Genomic DNA, 26,837 nt, shown 5'->3' with positions numbered 1-26,837 from the left:
GACTTCCTGAGATGCTTTGGTATTATCATCATCATTATTACTATGATGATGATGATGATGATGATGTAGAGAGATCTTGCAGCCCCTTTGAGACTAACTGGAAGAAAGATATGGGCAGCCTGAGCTTCCCTGGGCCCCGTCTCCTTCCTTATCTGCAGAACTAGTGTGGGGAGGAGAGAGGGTTATTATGCAACGCTGAAGTGAACCTTGGAGGCCCTAGTCTTGCCTCACATCCAAGAGGAGGAGGAGGAGGAGGAGGAGGAGGGCTGTTTTGGGCCAACAAGCATAAAGCCTGGGCTGGAGCTCAAGAACAAACATTGAGGAGGAGAAGGAACTTGGGGCCAGGCAGCAGCAGGCGGGGAATGCAGCTGGGCTCTTCCTCTTGGCTAAAACCTCCAGGCCCCTTTGACTCCTGCTGCTGCTGCTGCTGCTGCTGCTACTCCTCCTGCCAGGGGAGACATGAGCGCCCCTTGGAAGCGGGCGCTGTGGCCTGGGCTCCTGGGCCTCTCCAGGCGCCTGAGCCGGGCTTGGAAGGCGGGCGCCCGGCCCCCCTCTCGCCCTCTCTCCTCCTCCTCCTCTGCCGAAGGGGGACGCTGTTGCCACTATGAGGCCGCCTTCAAGGCCTCGGTGGAGGAGCCCGAGAAGCTCTGGGCAGAGGCCTCTCGGGGCATCGACTGGCACAAGCCCTGGGCCACAGCCATGCAGAGGGAAGGGCCCCTCCGCGCCTCCTGGTGAGTGGCCTCCCCTCATGGCTCATGGCCCTGGGAGACCCTTCCAGTTCCACCAGGGCTTGGGAAGGCTGCTTTTTGGGACTGCAACTCCCATCGGGTTGGTGGCTTTATTTTTTTTTGGGGGGGGGGCTTATAGCAGAGGGACCAGATGTCCTCCTTTTCCAGGACATGTCCAGCAGGAAGTCCAAAATGTCCTCCATTTGGCGCATAGGTCCTCCTTTTGCAGGACTTGCCCCACATGTCCAGCCTTCTCTCCAGGAGTAATTCCGAAATGTCCTCCATTTGGAGCAGCATAAGCTAAGAAGCATGAATTTATGTTGATATTACTGATTTTAGCTCCAGCTGACCAGAGGGCCTCCTTTTTCAGGACCTGCCCTACATGTCCAACTTTCTCTCCAGGAGGAATTCCAAAATGTTGTCCACTTTGAGAACAAATTTACTTTTCTATTTAGTGTTTTTAGGTTTGGTTTTGTAGTCTCCTACATTTTTCTTGGAATGCTTTCAGGTATAAAGAAGGGCAGCATGTGAAGAACCCAAAGTGGAGAGACTGTCATTGCACATATTCGGTGTAAAACACACTCAAGTCCATCTAACATCAAGCAGTCAAAAAGAAAAGAAAAGTGTTTCCCAAAATTTTGATCAGACCAATTGTGGTCAAGGACAGACTCAGACAATGATTAAGCTAAACCAGTATTTCACCTGTACTAGAACTTTAGCCTTATTGGGACAAATTCGATAGGAAGGGGGTTAGTTTTAACTGCATGCTGACATTTTGGCTTGATACTAATGCCATCTCAGGTTTTTTTTTAAAGAGGTTTTAGTGTGGGATGGTTTGCATAATACATTGGCTTCAGGCTGGAGTGTTCCAGGAAAAACATTTGAATTTTGTAAGAGAGACATTATTGGGGAAGGACTCCAGGAATTTCTGCGTTCACAAAAGGATGATGGGTGAGGGAGGGAGTGTGGATGCTGTCATGGGAATTGATGATGACCCTAACTGATGGAGTGAAGGCCATTCAACACTTTATATTTGTCTCCTGAAGATTTAATGAGGAGGATCAGGACTTTTTGGGCAGTGCTTAGAGAAATTACGTTTTAAAATTACAGTGGCCAAGAATCCCCCAGCCAAAAAAAGTAACTTCCCAAAGTTCTGCTTTTCAGCACATTACCTAAGGTATACCCTCCAAATGTCCTGATTCGGCAGGGATAATCCCAATTAATTCTTGCTTGTCCTGTTTTTTCCGGCTGCATTTAAAATGTCCCAGTTTCATTCCTCCCCCAAATTCCCTCTTTGTTCCCAAATTACTTAAACTGCTGAATTCAAAGTGGAAAAGGAGTTTGTATTTAACTCAGCAGGAGGGAGAGGCAAGGAGAGGAAAGAGTCTTGTCCTTCCCTGTAGGCTTAAGGAATAGCAAACTGCAGCAGCCACTCCACATTTTTGTGTTCTTTCTCATTAATAACTTTTGCCATCTTGACCACACTCTGTGTTGCTTGACCACACATGCCCTGGTTTTTAATCTGAGAAATGTTGGAAGGTATGTCTGAGGACCAGGAAGAGATCAAAGATCTTGAACTAGAAGTATAATATATTTATCTTTCTTGTTATAACTGAGCATCAGGTAGTAAATTTTCTAAAGCTAAGTACCTGAGGTGGTATGGAAACAGACTTTCTGCTGCTACAAGAACCTTATGTCCTGCTTCAGTGAATGAAGGGAGAACTACTTTTAAATTCATTTTTACTTCCCACCCTTCTTTTTAGGTTTGTTGGGGGAGAGGTGAATATTTGTTATAACGCTGTAGATCGGCATGTTAAAAATGGACAAGGCGATCAGATTGCCATCATACATGACAGTCCTGTAACAAATACCAAAGAGTTTATAACATACAAAGAACTTCTTCAACAGGTATGTTTAATGGATTTTTTAAAATAAGCAAGATGGTGCAATAAAATTGGCCAAAATTATTATATTGGCCAATATCCAGTGTTGTTATTGCTCCTCCTCCATCACTTTCTTCACTCCCCCCGCCTCCCTCTTACAGCCCTTTGCAGCCCAAAAGTCACCCTGATTTCCCCTTTTGCCTCCTCTCAGCCTCCAGTCCTTCGGCTCTTTCCTCCTCCTCCTCTTCCTCCGCCTCCCCTCCGATGAGGGGAAGGAATGCTCTGACCTCTGCCCACCCTCTGACCTTAATCCCTCCCTGAATTTGCCCCGAACATGATCGAGGGCAAGTTCATATTTCGCGGAACCCGGGTCTTTTGAGAAAAGACGGATTTTAGCCCGATTCTGGATACCCCGGGGTAAGGGGCATTTCCTTGTGCAAGCCTCAACATGGATTGTGACAGAATCGGGCCCAATATGAACTTCAGTGGAAGAATCAATTTCAAAACCGGTGTAAAAGGTAATGTGAATGGCCCCATGTGTGTATAGGGCTATATGTTAGTCAAAATCCAGATACACTCCAGTTCATTTTAAATTCACTGGCAAGTATTTCAGTGCTACAAACAAATGAACCTACACACTATCTGCTTGCACCAAGTATATTGTGCATTTTAGTTGGCCAATAAAGTTATCACTGTTTGGTGGATTTTGAATTTGCTAAATGGCCAACACAGCTACCCTGCATGTTTTCTACACACTGTCTGTCACTTTTGGTTCAGTCTGTATTGGTTCAGGTTGATTCAGTATGGTTACATTTATGTTATATACCCTGCTTTGTGTTGCTGTTGAACTTATTCTATTAACAGATTTCTCCTCTTCCTCCCATTTTCTCAATATGTGCCATCATGATACTTCACAAAACAGAGCCAATCTCCTGCCATTTCAGTTATTCCCCCCATAGAAACATAATTGATAGTAGCTATGCAAATATGATTACGAAACAGCAAGTTAAGAATTGAAAGAGCTCTGGGAGATTATCTGTAATTAACTTTATCAAGCTTTGAGCAAGAGATTTTGTAATGAATTTGCACTAAACAGACAGGAAAGCAAAAGCTCACATATAAAGTTTTGTATATATGGCAAGTGGTGTTTGTATGATCAGTAGAAGAGCTGTATGCGTGCAGATCAAACAAGAGAGCTGTGTTATGGTTTCTCTTTCTTTGGCCTGTTACAGACAGCCCAAATAAAGCTGCTTCGAGTCACAGTGGAGGTATGGTGTTTCAATGATGCATGCGTCTTAAGAGTCCAAAAGTCGCACCAGAGCCACACTCCAGCCAAGCGTGGCTTTGGTGCGGCTTCTGGACTCTTAGGACGCATGCATCATTGAAACACCATACCTCCACTGTGACTCGAAGCAGCTTTATTTGGGCTGTCTGTAACAGGCCATTGTGTCAGATGGAATAGAGACTGTGGCTTTTTGTTTTCATGTATTTTATATACAGTGTTACAGATATTTCCAGCCTGCATTTGGATTGTCTTCAAGTTCTGTTAATCATGTTTCAGTGGAGATAGGCTTCCAACTTTAGGCCAAGATCCAGAGAACCACAGGCTATTTCTTTGCACCCAAGGAAGTTTCATACACACACACACACACACACATACTGGAAAAGTTGATGTGCTTTTACAGTTATGCAAAGTGCTTTTGAAACTGAAGCACTTTCAAAAGCAGTATGTGACATGTCATGGGGATAGACTGTTCAAATGAAAGAAGCAAAATTTTCTGATGAAAATACACTAGCCTTTGGATTCATCTAAACAACTATTTGAATTCTGGCTTTAGATCTAAAAGAGAATGTGGCTTCTACTTCCTGGGCAGTTAAATGTATCCTTGTCTTTTTAATAACATGATACAGTTCTATTTGCTTTGTTTCATGCAACAGCTCAATTATTACTATTTCATAAAGGAGCTTGGAATTATAGAAATAACTGTTGCTTTGGCAAAGATGCAGGTGTTTAGTGTCACACATTCATAATAGCACAGCTTGCATTACATTCTGCATCTTAGAGTCATTATTATTTAGCTTCACAGCATGCTTATTCTTGGCAGGAAGCATACTTTGCAAGTGCATAAATTATCATGTTAAACCAAACTATGGCTTGTGATTGTCATAGTTTAGGACCAAGCCATGGTTTGAACTTTGGAATATACAAATCAGTCATGGTTCAGAGCTGCTTTGTTGGCTTCTGTTTTCTGTCAGCTTAGCACTAAATATGATTTGTCAGTTAAGTGAAGTATCCTGCCAAGTTGTTCTTTGGAAACCCACTTCAGAGTATGGTTTCTGATTCTGGCTTGCTGACCAATTGCAAATAATGGCTGTATCTGTTGAGACTAAACCATGGTAAAGCTCATTACACTTGGTTTGCTTTAATGCCTAAAGCTTATATGCAAAGAGGAAGTGTTAGCCTTCATCCTGGATTATCTGAAAGTGAAGATTGTGAGGGCACCTTTTTCTTGGGATTTTTATCTTGCTGGAAATTTGGTTTCTTGTGGAGGCATTGAGTACTAGATGTGTTGATTTCCTTGTAAACTATTTAATTGAATCATAGACTCGTAGATTTGGAAGAGACCACAAGGGCCATCCAGTTGTCCCCCCTGCCATGCAGGAATGCTTATGTCAACAGTTCTTTTTAAAGTATAATTAATAATTAACAAACTCATTTTATTATGCTGTGTTCTGCTTTGTGTGACACACTGCTAACAGAGAATGAAGTATAGAAATCTTAAAATCCATTAAAGTTAGTTTGCTCCTCTGCCATTACTGATTACAGTGAATCTTTGTCCAACATAATATGAAGTAGGGTAGAATGATACCTCTAAATTATTTATAACCCATATCATGATCTGTTTATAGAATTGCATTTCAGGTTACACTTAACTCTGAAATTGTGCTGATGTTCATTATAAATACTGTTTTCCGTACAGCGTTCAGAACTATGTATATTTATGTATTTTTAATGATTTGAATTTTCAAGAAAAGTTGTCATGGAATTTCAAACTGACTATGGCACTTTTAAAGTTAGTAAATAATAGAGGAAAATCTTTCACTTTTAATTACTTGCTTTTTAGGAAAGTCAACCACGAAAATGATGTAAAGGTTAACTGTCAATGTGTGGCGTTATGCCATATCTTTCGAGTATTGAAAATAACCTAAATTGTTACAGAGAGAGCAAGAGATCTTGTTAAATAACAATATTTGACAGGAGTGCATTTTAAAATGCCATCTTTAAACAATGAACTTCCCCAAATCTCCTTTTTCTTTTTTTTATATGTGATATTTTAATGCATCAGTAATGTGTTGAACATCTCCAGTTATGAAGGAGAACTCTTCAGCAAATAATTATTTCTTTATTGGGTGTTGCCACTGAAGGTGGCTCATAGTAACAAATAAAAGAAGAATACAATTTCTTTTTTAAAAATGCAAGAGCAACTGTTAATATAACTTAAGCATAATTAAAATACAACACTTGGTTGGTAACAAGCCTCTTCCTCAACAGGCAGTGAAATGTCAAAGTCCTGCCCAAATAGAAGGAGCTTTATTTGCCAATGGAAGACCAACATGGAGAGGGCTAGCCTTGTCTCCTCTAGTACTGAGTTCTAGAGTGACTTTGTGAGATCCACCTGTCCCACCACTGCCACCAGATGTAAGTCCTCCATCTGTCTCACCACTGCGGCACGAAAAATGAAGACCTTGCAGATGCCCTCACGATTCCTATGCAGGACTTTATTTGCAGAATCCTACCACTCCTTGAACCACTGTTGCCATCACAGGCACTGTGTGTCTTAACTCATCCACACACCAATAATCCTACCTGATTCTAATTAACTCTGTCTCACATCTCTTTCATATACCTAACTTTAGCACTCATATCTATCACTCTCTAAGCTTCATACAAACTAGCCTTTAGAAAAACAGTCCTTCAAACATTCAGCCTTTTCATACTCTCAGCCCTCCAAACAGATCCTTATCTTATTATACATCCTATACATCACACATATAATCATATTTTACCTTAATGTTTCTAATAAACATGAAAATAACTTTTTTTACAAGATTCTATTACTTGACAGATTTCCTTCTTATGTATGTGTAGTTTTCACAGATGCTACTGTAAAAGGAAAGAAAAAAAAGCTTGGGGGGAATTGAGTGTGGGAAATTATTTGAGTTGATAATGCATTCTTAGGCATACTTACTTGAGTGTAACTTTTATGGAACTTAATGAGACTTCACATCTGAATAAATGTGCATTACATTGTGCTCAAATGCAGCAATTATGTACCCTGTTATATTCTGAGCAGATATGTAAAGAGTTCCGCTGTAAGTAGCTTTTGGAGTAAGTCACCCTAGTTTTTATTTTTTTATTTTTTATTTTTTATTTTTTTTTGCTTTTTAAAGGTTTGTATCCTAAAAAAGGGAGAGGGCTTTCTCAATGGATGCTCCCAGATTTTGAAACTCGCAACCTAGGAAGGCTAGGATGACTCCCTCCTTGCTGTCCTTTTACTGACAAGTAAAAACGTCTTTGTTCATTTTAGAATTGAGCTGACAGGGCTTTTAGTAGCATACTGTTTTGCAGCTCTTAATGTTTTCAGTGGATTAATTTTAGTTAGATTTAATTCAGTGGGTGTTTAATTGCATCTTAATAGTAACTTTCAGTATTTTTATTTATTTATTTATGACTTTGTCAGTGTTCTAACTACCAGTAAGCTGTCTTGAGTCCCACTGTTGGGTAAATAGGTGGGATATAAATGAGTGAATAATAATACTCCTCACTGGGAATTCCATGGTCCATAGAATAAAGTGGTCCCTGTCTCTCTGCCCAGGGGGACGGAAGTCTGCAGATGGAAGTTTGATATTTGCAAATCTTGTTGGAGAAGAAGGCTCTGTGTTGTCCTGATGGTGGTAGGAGCAAAAAAAGGAGGGTACCAGTTGAAGACCAGGGAAGGCTTTGCAATTACCAAATCCAAAATGTGCTTACTGAGAAAGAAAATCTGTGTATGTTTGAGGTAGACATGGAAAAGAAGAGTCCTTAACAACAACAACAACAACAACAACAACAACAACAACAACAGCCCCACCTTTCATGCTGCTGGAATGAAACTGTCTGACTGGGTTTAAGTTTAGTAGTTCATCCAGCTCTGATTCTGCTTCTTCTACCTCCATAGGATTGCTTTCCTCACTGTTTTTCAGCCTTTGAACAACATTTTCCTCAAACTCTTCCTAATTTGTAACTTTTCTATGGTAGTAGAAATATGCAGAGTTGCTAATGGAATGGGTCTATTTTGTTGCCTCCTAAAACAGATACTGTATACATTTTTATTTCCAAACATATACACAACAAATTTATATTTTAAAAATGCCTCAGTTTCTCTTGTGCCACTGACTGGCACATATGAAACCTTGTGGACTGAACTTTAATCTTAAATTGTGGATTAAGCTTTAATCTTAAAATAAAATACTGTGCACCCTATTAAAGCGAGGCTGCTTTCTGGTAGTGTGAAGTGCAGAATGAAGAACAAAATAATGGTTCGTTATATGCTGAACTACAGAAAATGCAGAAAATCTGCAATCAAAGCAGTTTTTTTCTGTGTGTACTTATTAAAAATAAATATATTTGGATATCAGTTTTGCTAAATGTTCTTTACCCATTCCCCACAAGCCCTCTCTGTTGGCTAGCTACAGCTATTACACTTGGCAGGAAAAGTACCATAGTCTCTTGATTCAGTAATGTAATAGTTCACTACAGATTCTAACTGAAATGGAAAAAAAAAAGCTACATAGGAAGGAAAAAGTACATAATGAGCTTGCAGTAGGAAATAGTTATTGCAGGTTTAATCTCAGATTTTTGTAGCAAAACTGCCACCTTTAACATTTTATTTAACTCTGTTAGCACCTTGCTTCTCCTGATCCTGAGGGGGAGACTGATTAAGCTTTTCTATTTATATGCTTTTTAAAATCCTTAGGAGTGAGAAGGAATGTAATAAACATGAGTAAATTATTTACAGGGGAATAACATCTACAATATGGTTGGTATAACTTGGGATGGGTTGCTTAGTTTCCAGCAGGTAATTTATGAATCACAATTTATAATAAAAGTAGTTTTGCTATGACTACCACATGTAAAAATTTATTTACATTAGCTTGCTGTGTATCTTAATATTTGTCTCTCCAAACTCTGACTGGTTAATAAAGCAAATACAACATTTATGAATTCCAAATTGTGTCATTATTATTATTATTATTAACCTTTATTTATGAAGCGCTGTAAATTTACACAGCGTCTTCAATGTTCATACTGTTGGCATTGTAACATGATCCATGCTTATATGTATCTTAGGTTTTCAGTGACCACTCTTTTGCAGTATGAGAAGTGTTTACTGTTGGATTCCAGTTTTGCCAGGGTGGAAATATCTATGCTATAGTATGTTAGCTTGATTTGACCAATATATTTCAAAGGTCATGAGGGCTAAGGTCCAAAACACATGCAGAAATAATCCAGTCTGAGACTGTTTTAAGTGCCCTGGCTCAATGTTAGGTTATCCTGGGAATTGTAGGCCCCATTCCCACTACAAAATAAATCAGTTTTTGAGTCAAATCAACAATCACACTATTTGAGCCATGATTGAACCTACCCGCTTCAGTTTAATCCACTTTGCATTCACATTCAGCAATGGATCGATTCAACATGGAGTCGCCTCACGGGGGTGACCGTGCCACAGGAACCGAATCAAATAGGCAGTGTATTCGCACTTGTGATAAATCGATTCATTTCAAAAGAGTGGGGAATTGACAGATCTGGAAAAACTGATTTAAATGGGTTTAGCACAAACTGTGCCAGAAATTTGGTGCAAGTGCAAACAAGGGCTATTTAAACCAGTTCAGATTGGTTTGAAAACCGATTTATTATGTAGTGGGAACGAGGCGTAGTTTATTGTGGCGTCAGAGCTCTCTGACAGAGAAGGCTGATGTCACATAAAACTACAGTTTCCAGAATCCCCTAGCATTGAGCCAGGGCAGTTAGAGAAGTTCAGACTGAATTATTTCTGCAGTGTGTTTTGGACCTCAGTCTTGTTGGATTCTCTTAGTCCATGGGGCACATATTGTGACCCTCTAGATGTTGTTGTATTACAGGTCCCAGCATTCTTCACCATTAACTGTCCAGAATAGGGGCTACATCTACAGTTTGACATCAGTTTAACTGTCATGGCCCCATCCTACAGAATCCTTGAAGCTGGAGTTTGGTGAGGCACCAGCAGTCTTTGGCAGAGAAGGCTAAAGACCTTGTAAAACTACAGATCACAGGATTCTATAGAATGGAGCTACAGCACTTGAAGTGTTGTCAGACTGCATTATTTCTACTTTGTAGCCACATTCTAGGTCTTTTTGAAGTTGCATTCTTAGACATTGGCCAAAATCTGCTTGTTAGAACCAACCAGAGGAGTACCATTGAATCAGTCATATAAATGTTAGGTCGTTATATACTGTAAATGCCACTGATTCTCTAACTGTTGGGACTAATAGTTTGCTTTAGTCCCTGATCTGTCTCCATATATTTAAAGTGTCAGTATTGCTGGAAGAGCTGTGTAATGTCCATCTTTCATGTACATTCCTGGCTTCATAGCATAAGTCATGGCACTCTATCCACATATCCACAACCTGATGTCACATTTCAATTTGAATCTTATATAGGCAATGTGAATCTTCTGCATAGGATATGGGGATATCCACAAACATGATATGATTTATAATGGGACCAAAATGAAGATTTTGGACACAATTTGTTAACTGTTTTGGGTACCTCCCGAACAAACAGTTGGCATTTGTAGATTTCTCAGAAGATACCAGCCACAGATGATGGTGAAACTTCAGTAATAAAACTCTTCTATAATATGGCCACATAGTCCGAAACACACACACACACACACACACACACAAAACCCTCGACATTTGCTTCTGTTTTGCTCTAGCATTTACCTATATGAACTGATTTTGACATAATTTGATATTAACATTTACACAGACATTCTAAACATTTTCATGCAGTTTTGTATTGATTGGCAAATGTATGCTTTTTGTGTGCTGAAAATTGCTGGTCTTGGTCTACTTTGCATGGATTTAAAAACAATTTTTTTCTGATGTTTTTATCTTCAACATAATAAAGCTTACTTTTTCTAGAACATGAACCCCAGAGCAATTCTAAAACTACATAGTTGACATTTAAAGTGTATCTTTTTAGAACTTTATATAGCTTTATACTTGATTGAGTGAAATGTTTCCACATTGTAGATTTTATATATCTGTGGTTTATTTGAGAAATGTTATACTTTAGAGTTCTTTGACTAGAATTAATATGAAATGAGGAGAAAATCCTGAAGTCAAGTAGTTGGCAAAGTCATCTTTTGCTACCTCAATATATTTATTGCTACCTCAAAATCTTTATTAATGACTTGGATGACAGAATTGGTAGCATACTTATCAGATTTGCAGATGACACCAAATTAGGAGGAATAGCTAATACTCCAGAGGACAGGATAAACATTCAAAATGATCTGAATAGACTAGAAAGCTGGGCCAAAGCTAACAAAATGAAATTCAACACAGAGAAATGTAAGGCACTGCACTTAGGGTGGAAAAATGAAATGCACAGATATAGGATGGGGGACACCTGGCTACATGTGAAAGGGTTCAAGTAGACCACAAGTTGAACATGAGTCAACAGTGTGATGCGGCAGCTAAAAAGGCCAATGCAATTTTAGGCTGCATCAAAGTATAGTGTCTAGATCAAGAGAAGTAATAGTGCCACTGTATTCTGCTCTGGTCAGGCCCCACCTGGAATATTGTGTCCAATTCTGGGCACCACAATTCAAAAAGGACATTGAGAAACTGGAGCGTGTCCAGAGGAGGGTGACTAAAATGGTGAAGGGTCTGGAAACCTTGCCCTATGAGGAACGACTCAGGGAGCTGGGGATGTTTAGCCTGGAGAAGAGAAGGTTAAGAGGTGATATGATAGCCCTGTTTAAATATTTGAAAGGATGTCACATTGAGGAGGGAGCAAGCTTGTTTTCTGCTGCTACAGAGAACAGGACCCGGAACAATGGATGCAAGCTACAGGAAAAGAGATTCCACCTCAACATTAGGAAGAACTTCCTGACAGTAAGGGCTGTTCGACAGTGGAACACACTCCCTCGGAGTGTAGTGGCGTCTCCTTCCTTGGAGGTCTTTAAGCAGAGGCTAGATGACCATCTGTCAGGGTTGCTTTGATTTGGATTTCCTGCATGGCAGGGGGTTGGACTGGATGGCCCTTGCGGTCTCTTCCAACTCTATGATTCTATGATTTTACCTGGATTTGATATAATCTCATATTTTATAATATAATTTTATGAGAAGCGGGCCTTGTCGTATGAGCATTTATATATCTGTGGTTATTTTATACACATTTCTCTTACTTGCTGAAAACTACAGGCTGCCATATATGATAATCAAATGTTATACTGCACATTTTAAAGTAAAATGGTATAGTAACTCATCAACTTTATTCCACTGTTTGAAAAAAATAAACCACACACCTTTAGTCATAGTATTTTGATTAAAACTGACCTTTCACTGTTTCTTTTCACAGAATGAAGCTACAACCGTTAACATTCTGTTTGTCTCAGATTCATTACTTTGAATGTCTGTTGACAAGTTGCCTCAATTTTTGTTTGGTTATTGTATCATTTAGATGACTTAAACCAATACATAACTGACTGTGTCCAGATTTAGTCAAGTGCAGAGTAAACCCATTGAGTAGACCCAGATGTCAATAGGATCCAGGGTAGTCATGACTAATGTAAGTTCTGTTAGCATAATTAAGGGCTTGTCTACATGTTTAAAATACTCCTCATTCCAGCTAAATAGAACATGATCCAGCCCCATGTGATTGGCAAGAGTTTACCCCCCCCCCCCAAAAAAAAAACAAACCCTCCTTAAACTTTGTGGGTTTTGCTGGAATATCCATTGAAATCTGCAGAAATGCATATTATTACATGTGGCTGTCTGTCTGCTTTGCTTGTATTCGGATGGCTGCATACTTTTGGCAGATGCAAATTTTTGTAGGAAAGTGAAGATAATTAACTATTATGGTTGCATACTTTTGGCAGATGCAAATTTGTGTAGGAAAGCAAAGATAATTAACCATTAATGCACATGTGTGAAAATGCGCACCAATTTACATGATACATTTGTGTGTAGACTAGCCCTTAGTCTAGTTTTAAAACATTGAGTCTGACATATTGCACTAATTACTAGATGCATATTTATGCTATATTTTCTCCTTTTAATTATGAAATACTACTTATTCTGAAGCTCATTTTTAATAAGGTGCCTTTTGTAGTTAGCAATCTGAAACTTTTTTTTAAAAAAGGTGTAATAATAGTTTGCAGTATTGTGCGTAACTTTTACCTTTGCCTACTCAGGTCTCCAAGCTAGCTGGTGTCATGATGAGCCATGGCGTAAAGAAGGGGGACTGTGTGGTCATCTATATGCCAATGATTCCACAGACAATGTACACTATGCTGGCATGTGCAAGAATAGGAGCTATACACAGTCTCATTTTTGGTGGATTTGCTTCAAAAGAGCTTTCTAGTCGCATTGATCATGCCAAGGTAACATTTTTGTCCAGTTTTGGGATGAAATTAAGGGAGATCTTACAATGAAAGCTTGTAATTAGCCATTCTGTCCTATGTTGGTTACTGAAGGAAGCTTGTGAATAGAATTTTTTTAAGTGATTAAAGGTATATCCAGAGGGAATTATAGTTTTATGAGACATTATTCTCTGTTGGTGTGCTTTGGTGCCACAACAAACTACACTTCCCAGAATTCCATAACATTGAGCCATGGCAGTTAAAGTGGTGTGAAATTGGATTATTTCTGCAATGAAGATGTAATCTAACATAAGTTTGTGGGCATTCAGGCTAATATTGTTTTAATGATTTAGTAGCTTTAGTAGACTTATTAGAAGAGAGTGTGCTCTCATCAGATATTTTTGCTAGCTCTTGATATGTGGTATGCACCTCTCTCCTCAATCTTTGATGGGAATTTGCACACAAGAATTTTAAATTTGATTCTTAGTGCTCCTTTACAATGTGTGCAATTCATTTATGTAGCCTCTGCACTAAGCTGATTTATGTTGTATTTTTCTGTCATTAGATATGTCGCATATTTTTGTCTAGTTGTAGGTGGTAGTAAATTTCAAAGGTAGGTTCAGTATCTAATGTTTTTATTAACTAGCTTCCCTTTATTATTCTTTTTGTTCATTCTTCTAATGAAAGACATCATTAAACACAACTGTTTATCCTGTCTTTTATTAGATTGCCTTTGGATACCACAGTAGATGAACAATATAGGGACTAATAATTTGCTGTTTTTCTCTGTTTATTCTTTACATGTGGTTTGGATTGGGAATTTTAATCTGCCAGCAGTAGCCTACCTCAGTGGACCTCTCATCCTTCTAATTTTTTTATTTTCATTTTCAAACAAACACAAAAACATTCATACAACATTATACACATTGTACATTGAAGCGCGTAGCCTTATATACAAACAACATATTTCACATTGACAAAACAAATAGTTCCTTGACATGACTAAAATAACATTTAACATAAAGGTGCTTCCTATTACTCAGTTAACTTCATCTTCCAGTATTGGATTCTTATGTTATGTCTTATTTCCATTTTCCCTTTAAGACATTGATCTCCAAACAAAGAGTGGGTATGAAACTTCCCTAGGTGTAATTCTAAGAAGAGTGTACCTTTACGTTTTCTCGTCTCTTTTTGGGGCGCCTCACTATAGTTTAGTTATAATTTTGTTTAAATAGACTGTTGCTATGCAAACTCCTCTCTATCTTATACAATATGTAAATTCTAAATGACTTTCCATATGTCTCCCCCTCCAGTATAGACAGATAGCTCCTTTGTATTTACAATAAAGCTTCTAGTTTTAACAAAGTATATTTGTTTCCATAATTCATATATTAAATAAAAGTGGCAAAAGGAAAGAGAGGGGTAAAAATCCCTTCTATTACACTAGTTAACTTCCAAGGAAGAATATATTCTGCTTCCAGAGCAACTTAGATATGGGAACACTTATTTAGTCCCATCTTCCAATGGTGCGTGATTTTTAATCAGACTAGCAAAATATTTTGCCATCTTCTCTTAATATAGTCCTTAAATGGTAACCATTGTTCTATTACTTGTTCTTCACTTTTCCCTTTGATCCAAGAGGTCATTCTATCCAACTCCGCCATTTTGAGAGTTTTCATTAACCATTTCTCTATTGAAGGGGCGGAGTTCTGTTTCCAGAAGCTAGCAAAGACAATTCTTGCACATGTAAATAGGTAGAATAATAATCTTCGGTATCTCACAGGTGCAGTGTCTTCAACCATCCCTAATAAACACACTTCCGGGGAGAAAGGAATTGAAATTTTTAACTCTTTCACAATTATTTCATATACACATATCCAATATTTTTTTGCAATCTCACAGGTCCACCACATGTGGTAGTAAGTTCCTGTGGACCTCTCAGAAAGCCACCAATAATAGATGGTAGAGAGAGGTGATTTTTGTTCATTCCCTCTCATCTGTGGCCACCCAGTGCCACACCTCACAGTGTGCCAGTGCAGTGCCCAGTTTTCCAGAGAACTTGGAATATTAATGAAAGGGGCTTGGTATATTCAGAGGACTGTTAATACTGATGGAAGAAAGGGAAAGTGACAAATATCACCTTCTTTTCAGCCACTGGCTACACTCTGCTGGATCAAAAGCTTCCTGGAGATGGAAGTATCCTTCTATTTGCAGAAAGGTTTTTTGGATCCAGTCCATAATATTCAGCTATCAAAATATTAACATAGAAGTGACTGTTCCTGAACAGTGTTCCCTGTTATGAACAGTGGTAAATCTTGATGTCTGGGCACTTATCATGACAGTCAATGTAACCAAACCTACAAGGAAATTCCAAAATATAGTTCTTCTTTCTACTCCCAGTGAGGAATACATTACCTCAGAGTCAAGAACCAGTTCTAGCAATGTTCATTTCTACCACTAACAGGACTTCTGTAGAGCTAATGAGGCTTAATGGCACATTCAAGACCATCTCTCCCCAAAATATTTTGCATTACAACACAGATATAATTGTGTATACAGTATACAGCCACTCTTATCCCAGAAAAATAATTATTTTCATGCTCTGCCCTAGAAAACATATGCAATGTATAATTTGCACTGTATGCTGAATTTTAAATAGCTTGGGGAATACTGTATAAACCTTCCATTGGTTATTATTATTTTTGCCTGGTTAGGTAAGCAGTGGTTAAAAAACATTACTATAATAGGTTTACATCATATGACAAGTAGACAGTGTTGCCATACACTAAATAATATTGTCTCTAGCTTTATCTATCTTAGAAAAGTCATCCCTTCAGTGGTTAAATATGTTTTAGTGTTTAAAAAGTGCTTGACATTTTTCCATATGATGGCAGTAATGCAGTTTTGACAATAAAATTTGAGTAGCTGGGACCATTTAATCTTCGTGAATTATCATCAGCAGATTTGTTTTCCTATGTCCTTTTCAAATTAACCATACTAGCTCTCTTTCTTCAAATTGATTGATCTTTGGAATGAACCATTAAGATAATTTGCCAGTGTGTTTTTATGGACAAAGCACATACTTTTAGAATCTGGAATATATTTCAGTTTCACAGAACTACAGTCTCCATTTCTGCATTAGAAGATTTCATATTTAATAAGGCTCCTTTAAAAACTGTGGTTTATATTAATGAAGTTTCTACTTATAGTTACAACTTGGAAAATGTAAGCTCATTTTAAAAATAAAAGGAATATATTCTTAGCTGATTTCAGTACTAAAATACTAAAAGTTGATACTGCGTTTAAATCAATAATAGGGAATGTGTCCCTCCAGAAGTTACTGGTCTGAAGTTTCCATCAATCTTAGCCAGCTGAGCCAGTGGTGACAAATCACAGAAATTTTAGTCCAACAACATCTGAAAGCCACACATTTCCCAGCCCTGATTTAAACAGATGTTATTAGTATTTTATTGCAGTCTTTCAGTGCCTCTTTAGTTCAAAAGGAGTGCTCAATTTTCATTTTTTCACTCTATAATCACGTAAAAGAACACTTCTCTACCAAGAAAAATGTACTTGCAGTGAGAGAAAAGATATATTTTGTGTATGGATATTCTACAGTGGAATGGGCAGATGGGGAATCGTTCTTGTTATACATTGGGGTATAATATATGGGGGAAAGCTGGTACGACTAGCACTGAATTGTGATTTCACTAATAAGGTTGGGAGCTGATTCAGATATGCTGATGTATGTGAACGAGAGGCAGAGTTTTTCGTTTTAGATCCCAATCTCAAAAGTAACCAGTAATCAAAAGTCTTGTCAATATTGTATGTTTCAGAAGTAGTATCTGAATTTTTATATACTAAATTTATTTTAGCCCAAACTGATTGTAACATCAACGTTTGGAATAGAACCTGGAAGAAAAGTTGAATATATACCACTTTTAGAAAAAGCCCTGGAGATGATAAAGCACCAGCCTGAGAGAGTTCTGATTTACAGCCGCCCTAACATGGTAGGCAAATAATTCTACATGCATACTTGAACTTATTTTTCTTTTGATTTATATTTTCTCTGAATATTTTAAATTGAGTATTTCATTTTGTGCAACTTAAATTACATGTCATGATCTTTGTGGTGACCTCCTGCTCCTTTGGTAATTGAAAGTGTATTCTGTATGTTTCAATATAGTTGGAGAAGTTCCTGTGATTGAGAGAATAGATGTATTTGATGTCTCTGCCAGCAAGACTTGCTTCCTAAAAAGCTTTGTTTTGTTAAGTGAAATTTAAATGGTTGCAGGTTTTCTTCTTCTTCTCTTTTGTTGTTTAGGAGGCTGCCTCTCTGAAACCAGGACGTGATCTGGATTGGCATGAAGAAATAGCAAAAGCAAAGCCATGTGACTGCATCCCTGTGCTTTCAGACCATCCTCTTTATATTCTTTATACATCAGGAACAACTGGCACACCCAAGGTAGATGGTACATTTCAGCATAAGTGTCTGCAACCAAATTATTTTCTATTCCACATGAGGGAGTATTCAATTAAAAGGCAGAAAATGTTTTCCCTGCTTAGTGCGCATACAAGATTGAGTATTATTGAAGCTGGCTTTAACTGTATTTCATTGCCTGACATTACTTTTAATGCTTGTAATACTTTGTATATGGATATTTGATTTGGGTTCCCTCCTCGGCATGGAATTGTTCCCAGCCTTAAGTTGTTTGTTGTATGATATGTACACTAAGGAGTCTAGCCTGCTCTATTGTGTCTCTGATCTTCAGATTTCATGCATTCCCCTAGATGACACTGCACAACTTTTGGGCTTTGGAAAACATCAAATAACTTGGCGGTTTTGTAGTAATGGTACATGGATGAGCACAGTGAAACAAACTGTGTGAAGAAATAACAAACAGTAGAGAGAATCTCATAAATAAAAATGAAGCAAAAATGAAGCATATGAGTTGGATAGGGTAGGCAAGAATGAGCAAGAATGACAGAAAAGTATTTTCTCTACCATGACTATATCTGCAAAGAACTATCCATTGAAGTTATTTTGAGTCATTATGGAATGTTTACACTTCGGCCCACAATAGCAGAATCTAGATCACACATTAGCCCTCTGTGAACAATTTGCTAACCACTTTTCAAATAAAATCACTCAGATCCATTTGACTTGGATCTACAGTTAATACCAACCTCTTACAGATTCTTGCTTGTGCAGTGTTAATGGTAGTTTTCAACTCAACCTCTGAGGATATGAATAGGATCCTTGGAGAAGTGAGACACCACACATGTGCTAGATCTTTGCCCTTCCTAGCTTATCAAAGAGGCTACGGGGGGAATGGCTGGGTGGATGATGGGAATGTGTAATGTCTGTCTAACAAGCCATGGTTCCCACATGCCTAAAGGATGCAGCTATAAGGGCCATGTTAAAAAAGGCCTCCCTAGATTCCACTCTATTAAATAATTACTGGCTAGTATCCAGTACTCCATTTCTGGGCAAGGTACTGGAGCATGTGATGGCTTCCCATCTCCAGTGGTTCCTGAATGAGATGGCTTCAGGCCTGATTATGGGACAGAAACAACTTTGGTCACCATGGAACTGGACAAGGTCTCTTGGTTCTTCTGGACCTCTCAGTGGCATTCAATACAAATGAACATAGTATCCTTCTGGGTCACCTCTCTGGAATGGAATTTGGAAGACGCTATTCTCAATACGCTTTGTTCCTTCCTGGAAGAGCAAACCCCAAAGGTGATGCTTGGCCATTGGCCTGTCTGGTCCCACAGGATTCTGTTTTGTCCTCCATGCTATTTAACATGTATATGAAACCGCTGGGAGAGGTTGTTCAGGGTTTGGGGATTTGGTGTCATCGATATGCTGATGATACCAAGCTCTGTCTCTTCTTTCCAACTCAATCCAAGGAAATTGAGTTCTAAACCAATGTCATTTTGTAATGGACTGGCTGAAGGGAAATAAGTTGAAACTTAATCCAGAGAAGTTAGAGGTGCTCCTGGTCAGTTGGTTAGGAAGATTAGGGAACAGAAATTTAGCCTGGTTTATTGTTTGAACAAAGGCCACTTCAGTGTCTAAAGCGACCTGAGGAGACTTTATAAATGACAGATTCACCACTGACTTTTTAGTGTGTGTGTGTGTGTGTGTGTGTGTGTGTGTGTGTATTCTAAAAGTAAACTACGGTTCAGGAGATTTGGTGACAGGGCGTATCGTGTCCCATAGGAGGCCACTGTCCTTTCCAACCTTTTAAAGTTGCTGATTCCCCCCTTTAGCTAGAGCATTTTGAGACGTCTGGAGATAATTGAGGAAGTAACATGCATTGTTTGCATGCATCCAAGTGACTTTTAGCACATTATCTGGAGTATCAACCACATTCTGAAAAGTAAGACTTTTTACTTGAAAATAAAGGTTCCTACATCTCTTCGCTGCAGAGAGAAGCTGCAAAAATGAAGCCACATCTGGAATGCTTAAAGGCTCCTAGTGGAAAAGATGCTAATTGCTTCTGCAAGTGAAATTATGGAAATGTTAATTTTCCTTATGGGAGATAATTTCAGTACATCTTTATTTGTCAATAATCTTAACTTTAAATTGCTTCTCACTTAGGGTGTTGTTAGACCAACAGGTGGCTATGCAGTTATGCTAAACTGGACCATGTCAGCTATATATGGCCTTCAGCCTAAAGAGGTAATTTCCATTTATATTCTAGTTCATAATTATGAAAAACAGTGTTTATATATTTTCTATACTTGTTTTTGTTTCTGTTTTAGGTCTGGTGGGCAGCATCTGATTTAGGGTGGGTAGTTGGCCATTCTTATATATGTTATGGACCTCTTCTGCATGGGAATACAACAGTTTTGTATGAGGTAACTGCTAATTTTAATGTTGTTTCCTTAACTGTAAGTACGTTTGAGAGATGAAGAAGTTGTCAAAACTACCACAAAATATGTGCACTGCTCTTATTCTCTTTATCAAGGTTTTAGTATTACTTTTCTTTGGAAGTCTCACATGTAGTTGTAAGAACTTGGCTTCTCTCCTTCAGACTTTAGGACAAGGGGGAGGAATTTTAAGATAATTTTTGTGTGTGTCAGTGTGTTTGTGTGTGTGTGAGTGAGTGCGTGAAAGAGAGAATGAGAGACAATGAAAGAGAAAGAATATATATTTATTTAATAATAATAATAATAATATATTTATATTTCCCGCTTCTCCCTTCAGATCGAAGTGGGATTATAACAGTAGAAACATCATAAAATTCATAGATAATACAAAATACATCAATCAAAATAAAAAATAAAATAAAAAGGGGAAGAGTTGTTATAGTGTTGTTCACAGTTGTAAGAATGGAGTCATCATATTCAGATGTTCAGAATCGGATTAGAGGAGATCCATTGGATAGGCCCGCCGGAAGAGATCCGTCTTCAATGCCCTCTTGAAGGCTTCCAAAGAAGGTGTAAGACGGATCTCTTCTGGTAAGTTGTTCCAAAGTCTAGGAGCCATCGCAGAAAACATTTTACAAGAGGTGGTTTTCAACCAGGTTTTGGGTTGTTCTAATATTTTTGTGCCAGATGTCCTGAGAGTGCGGTGCGGATTATGTAGGGAGAGGCGTTCCTTTAAGTAACTCGGGCCCAGGCCATGTAGGGCTTTATAGGTAATAACCAACACTTTGTATTGCGCCCGGAAGCTACCCGGAAGCCAATGTAGAGATTTCAGCAACGGTGTAATGTGTTATGATCTCGGTGTCTTGGTGATCAGTCTGGCTGCAGCATTCTGAATCAGTTGGAGCTTCCGAACTTGGTACAGAGGTAGCCCCATGTAGAGCGCATTACAGAAATCTAAACGAGAAGTTACCAGTGCATGTACTACTGTTTCAAGGTCCTCCTGAACCAGGTATTGACGCAGTTGGCGTATCAGCCAAAGCTGATACCATGCACTCCTGGCTGTTGCCTCCACCTGAGATGTCAACTGTAGAGACGAGTCCAGGAGCACTCCCAAACTGAAATTTCCCAAACTCCCAAATATGAATTACATCCTCTAATTGTGATTGATGTATAAGTGACACCACCATAGTCTACCCCACAGACATCACAAGGGATTGGCCCTAGGTTTTAGGTTTTGGCTACGTAATTTCAGGACATAGTTATGGGGAACAGTTGGTTGTTAAATGGTCATGACACCTCCATCAGTTGGAGGAGCCAACTGGAGTCCACTTAGTAGCATTATATTTATTTGATTTAGATCTGAGGTAAAATCTTTGTTCCCTCTATGTGATTAACCTGCAACAAGTCCTTGGTTATATGCTTCTACTTTCCCTCTCTTGCTCTTTTGCGTGTCAGAAAATCAGACTGGAACTTTTACTTCTGATTTTTAACAGACCTCAAATTTTCATTGCATTTTATCAAAATTGGGGAACTGTGATTTGTTTGAATTTCATCTAGGGGAAACAAACCAGGATCAAGCTGTAGTGTCTGACCCTTGTTTCCATTTTTAAAATTTATTAATACAAAGATGAGCAAGCTGTGACCCTCAAGATATTGTTGGATTCTTCATTCATGTCAGCTCTATGCAGTATAGTCAGTGGTGAAACATGATGGAAGTTAAACCATAGAAATATTTAGAAGGCCACATGTTGCTCACCTCTAATTTAAACAATTTTTATCTTGCTTTTCCATCCTATAAACAAGCCAGTAAACAGTATGGCTGGATTAGAAATGTCAGCAAATTACAGGTTGGTCCCCACTGCTTAAATGTTTGTGATAGATGGGGCAACTTGTCTGCTAGAGTTGATTTTTCATGTTTCACTGCATTTTTTCATGTTTCACTGCCAGAAAAGAGTTTTTCTCTGATTTCCTCCCTCTTAAACTTTGGAGAATCCAGTGTCATATAGTGATTTGAGTTTTGGACTATGAGGTTGGAGACCAGGGTTTGAATTCCCACACAGCCATGGAATTCCACTGGGTAGCCTTGGGCAGGTCATGCATACTCTCTGTCTCAGAAAACCATGTGATTGGTTCACCTTAGGTTTGTCATAAGTATCAAGCAGCTTGGAGGTGAACAGCAACAACAGCAATTCCATGAAAGCCTATGAAAAAGTAGTAACAGGTGAGAAGGTGAATTAGATTGGAATTGCTGTTGGGTCTCTGTCTCATGGAGTAAAGATATAGCAAGTTGTAGCTTGCTGTAAGGAACTGTTCTAGTATGACAGCAAAAGCCAGCGGGTCAGATTTGACCTTGTATTAATTCTTTATTAAGTTGCCCTGTTTTTGAAGAATGGAACAGATAGCCAGATGATAATTAGTTGTCCTTTTCACAAACCAAAATAACTGTGCACCCAGCTCTTATGCCTTATGCAGAATAAGCTAACTGAGAATAGTTCTATTTTCTAATTTTTTCAATAGTCATGAAATGAGACTGTGAAGACCTGTGTGTAGGTATTGGTTTTAATTAAATGATGATTAAATAGTGGAGGAATATAAACACTATGCACATTACCCATTGCTCTTGGGGGGGGGGGGGGACCTGGATATAAATGTAGCATATTGTGTGTGTGCACGCATGTGTGTGTAAGTGTAAAGCAATATTGAGGCATAAAAAATTTAACATTTTAAATTTATTCTGTATCGTGTTTTCCAAGTACGCCATGAGAGAGAAATGAGGCAGTAATGGTGCAGCCAATAATTTCCTTATTTCTACAAAGATGTTTTACTGGTTGTTTGAGCAATCTGCTGATTAAGCTGAGAATATTGTTGCATTCAGGATTTGAGCGATGAAAGAATTATGGAATACTTTTTACCCAATTTCAGTTTTAAAACCAACCTCTTCATAGGGGAAACCTGTAGGGACTCCAGATGCAGGTGCTTTTTTTCGTGTGCTGGCAGAGCATGGAGTGACTGCCTTCTTTACTGCACCAACTGCAATTAGAGCAATCCGTCAACAGGACCCCGAGGCTACGTTGGGGAAACGGTACATTCTGACAAGGTGAGCTCAGGTTATACCAGAAGCTTGTTTTATTTACTATTAAAAATAAGCCTGAAATGTATGTAATCTCTTGGGTTCAGCCTGTTAGATAGACATTATAACAAATAGGTTACATGTGTGATGTACATGCCTTTTTCACTAAGGCCATGCCTTGGGCTTGCACACTTACTGCCTCCTGTTCTAATTCCTTCTGTTCCTGACAGGTTTGAGCAAAACATGATTTGTCATGGTGTATGAACTGAGCAAGATATGCCTTCAGTTAGGATATCATGGCAAACTGTATTGATGTAATCAGGGGACAGATGAGAGGGGCTGGGAGTGAATGAGCCTGAGGTGTGGTGTTGATGGCCGAATTGTAATAGTTGTGCACATTGGACTAGTCATTGAACCTAACAAAGTGTTATCTCTTAAAACCTATTATTGTTTCCAGTTAGGAAATGCTTAATGATGAATTCTGGGAAAGTCATTGTGTTACTACCAAAACTAACAAAGAACCTTGTGCTACTTCAAAAGGCTAAAGTTAAAATCTTATGTATACATTTATTGGAAAGTAAATCCCATTGAACTCAGCAATACTTGTTTTTAATTAGAGGTGTATAGGATTATACTGGAATACATATCTTTAGGCAGTAGCATGCATTTGATGAAATGGGAGATTAAGAATCCTGTTGGTGCCCCTCCTCCCATTATTTCTGCCTGTCCATAAGTGGGGAGATATTGTGGAAGAACATATATTGTACCACCCTGCCCTTTCTGCTAACCTCAGAATCACTACAGAAGTGTTTGCAAGTGTAGCTCCATCCTGGTCATCAGTCACTTTCAGGAAGGAAAGAACAGTCTTATGTTCAGGGTGGAAGTTAGTTCTTCTTTCATGGTTGTACAAAGGTAGCCATGAGGATGGACTTCTGTCTTTGAACCCCTGATATGATTTTGCTCTTGGGGAGAAGTGGGAGAAAGTGAATGGTCTCTTCCCTTCCCAATAGCTTAAGTTCCCTAATGGAGACTTTTGCTCTATCTGTCTGCTTGTTGGATTTTGGCCTGCATTATCAATATCAGAAGTTTGGTTATCAGGTAAGGTGCCATGAGATTTAGGATATTTTAGTTATCAGACTACATTCTGGAATTCATTTAGTGTGGTGCTTAGGATGACACATAACCAAACAAAATTACAATCTTTCTCTTGAAGAAATCATACAAGTAAGTACTTTGTTTGCATTTCTGATTGAACTGTTATTTACTTTATATTAAGGATGTTACTGTATCTCCATTTGTTGAAGTGGAAAGGAAAGTGTGGTCTTATGTAGCTTTCATAGAGCAAACAAAGTAGCCCTGCTTAATAGAAGTGTACATTAGCAGTGAAGAGAGAGATTGATTTGTGGAGGTAACGTAAATGAGCAAGAGTACTGTGGTTTTATTCCATTTGAAATAATCTAGGTTTAGTATGCCGAAAAAAACACAACAGCTGAAACAACACTATATGAATACACTATTAATCACATTAAACCTAACATGCATTATTCTGCAAGACAAATCATATTTTGTGGAAGTGCCTCTAAATACTTCATTTAGAATTATTGTGGCTGTTAACTGCAGAGCTAACTCCTATTCTCATCTCTTTTATTAAGCCATTTTATTTGACAGAGTTACTCCAAATATGTTCAGATTGCCCATTAACTCAACTCTTTTTATGATTTGCAACTGCCCTCTGACATTTTGTACACTTGTTTTGTTTATACGTAGGTGGTTTTATTCACATTACATAACATCCCAGAAATCTACTATGATGATTCTTTAGGGAAGCCTCTGTCTAGTTTTCTTCTGCCTTTCTTCTAGAGCTTGGATAGGATATGTTTTGAACTACAAATACAGACACTTGCTGTACTAGCTAGTAGATTCTGGTAGTTGCAGTCCAAGAAACTAACTTTTCGAAGCTCTGCTGTCCTTGTAGTGAAAAACTGAACTAAGGAGATTTGGCTGGAATCCTGTTGTTACAATATGCTAATGGTTGCCCTTTTTCTAGGGTTCCACAATTATAGTGAGTGAAAACAGTCTCTGAGTAGCTTTTTTTCTCTAGTGCCTTCTTTTTATAGCTGCTGCACCTGCAGGCCTTTCTCTCTTAAATGAATGTTAAAGGTCTTTTTAGAGGGAGGGAAGGAACCCACTCAGCTGAACAGTTTTATTATGTAGCTGGCAGAAGGTATTAGACATAGGCCTGTACCTACTCTCATTGTCTAGAGTATAAAGTTGGTCACTGCAGGTGTCCCTTTATAAACCTGTCCCTTGTAGACTAGGAAGAAGTAGGCCAAAGTCCACAAAAGCCTATGCTGTAATGCATAATGCATTATGCCACAGTGCAGTTGTTAGTCTTTAACACATCCCACAGCTGTCTGTCATATATCTTCATAAATAAAGGAGTGCTTTTTCTTCAGCAGTGGACAAAAATAGGGGAGGGATTTCATTTCTGTGTTTGTGGGAAGATTTTACTATTCAGAGGTTTATGAACAAGCATATAGCAATGTCCTCCTTGACTGTGTGTTTCTCTTCTTTTATTGGGAAGTCATGCTGAAAATAATCTTATTTGAATGTAGGTTCCGAACATTGTTTGTAGCTGGTGAACGCTGTGATGTGGATACATTGCAGTGGTGCAAAGATATCTTCAAGGTACCGGTTTTGGATCATTGGTGGCAAACTGGTGAGTTCTCTGCAATTAACAACAAAATTCAGTTGCACATTCTATTGGACTTGAAGTGTGTGCTTCAGTTTAGTGTACACAGTATTGGCCATTCTTCAATCTTACAAGCATTACATCAAACATGTATTTGTCTAATTAGCTTCAGAGAGAGGCCATAGCCCAGTAGTTGAACATGTTTTGCAGGCAAATGATCACAGATTTGATCCATGGGGTCTTCAAGTAGGGCTAGGAAAGACTCTCATTTGAAATGCTGAAGATCTGCTCCCAATGAGTGGAGGTGATACTAGCTGGGTTGATCAGTTTGGTCTGCCTTAATGCAGTTTCTTATGTTCTCACTTTGTATGTATGTGCTTTGCTTTCTTCTGCAAAGAACTGATAAATGGAAGGGAGGCAGGAACACTGATAGAAAAAAATCAACAACACAATAACTGCATTGTCAGATTTCTGAGTTTTAAATATTTTTTTGGCACTGATTAAAACCTTATGGAGCTATCAGTGTTGTGGCACCTGAGTTAATTATTCAAAAGCAGTATGTATATATATATTTTCCTGATATGTAGAACTTTACTGGTTCAGACATATCTGTCTGAAGATCTCATCCTGCTCATTGGCTTTCATGCTTCATAATTGCGAGATCAGGTTTCCTGTATCCATTCCATCTCCCATTCTGCTGATGCTTCATTTGAGTTAATAATGTATCTGGCGTTTCTCCAGTTTAAGCTCAGTATCTGTCTTCTGCTTCTGTCCCCGTTACTGTGTCCTCTGTGCAATCACACTGATTGAAGAGAAGGGAATGTTCAGACATGATTCTGATCTCAAAGTTTCTTTAAGATGAAGAATCAGATGGAGGGTGCTTTTAAAATGTCATTTGCATAAGTGAGA

The 26,837-nt window shown here is 38.6% G+C and overlaps 1 protein-coding gene across 1 annotated transcript in view; it reads left to right on the top strand.

Moving 5' to 3' along the window:
• The first annotated feature begins 459 nt into the window (after positions 1 to 459).
• The window catches only part of ACSS3 (acyl-CoA synthetase short chain family member 3), a 59,609-nt gene continuing 33,231 nt past the window's right edge, over positions 460 to 26,837 (top strand). Inside the window, exons 1-9 of the mRNA XM_089524033.1 lie at positions 460 to 731; positions 2,492 to 2,636; positions 13,120 to 13,308; positions 17,163 to 17,297; positions 17,612 to 17,752; positions 19,895 to 19,975; positions 20,059 to 20,154; positions 23,112 to 23,263; positions 25,852 to 25,955. Of these exons, the coding sequence (XP_089380159.1) occupies positions 460 to 731; positions 2,492 to 2,636; positions 13,120 to 13,308; positions 17,163 to 17,297; positions 17,612 to 17,752; positions 19,895 to 19,975; positions 20,059 to 20,154; positions 23,112 to 23,263; positions 25,852 to 25,955 (1,315 nt within the window). The remainder of the gene's footprint in view (positions 732 to 2,491; positions 2,637 to 13,119; positions 13,309 to 17,162; positions 17,298 to 17,611; positions 17,753 to 19,894; positions 19,976 to 20,058; positions 20,155 to 23,111; positions 23,264 to 25,851; positions 25,956 to 26,837) is intronic.

The sequence above is a fragment of the Sceloporus occidentalis genome, unplaced genomic scaffold, assembly GCF_023333645.1.
Source record: "Sceloporus occidentalis isolate IW3139 unplaced genomic scaffold, rSceOcc1.0.p SCAF_5, whole genome shotgun sequence".
NCBI classification, from domain to species: Eukaryota; Metazoa; Chordata; class Lepidosauria; order Squamata; family Phrynosomatidae; genus Sceloporus; species Sceloporus occidentalis.
This window is presented reverse-complemented; position numbering and strand designations above follow the sequence as displayed.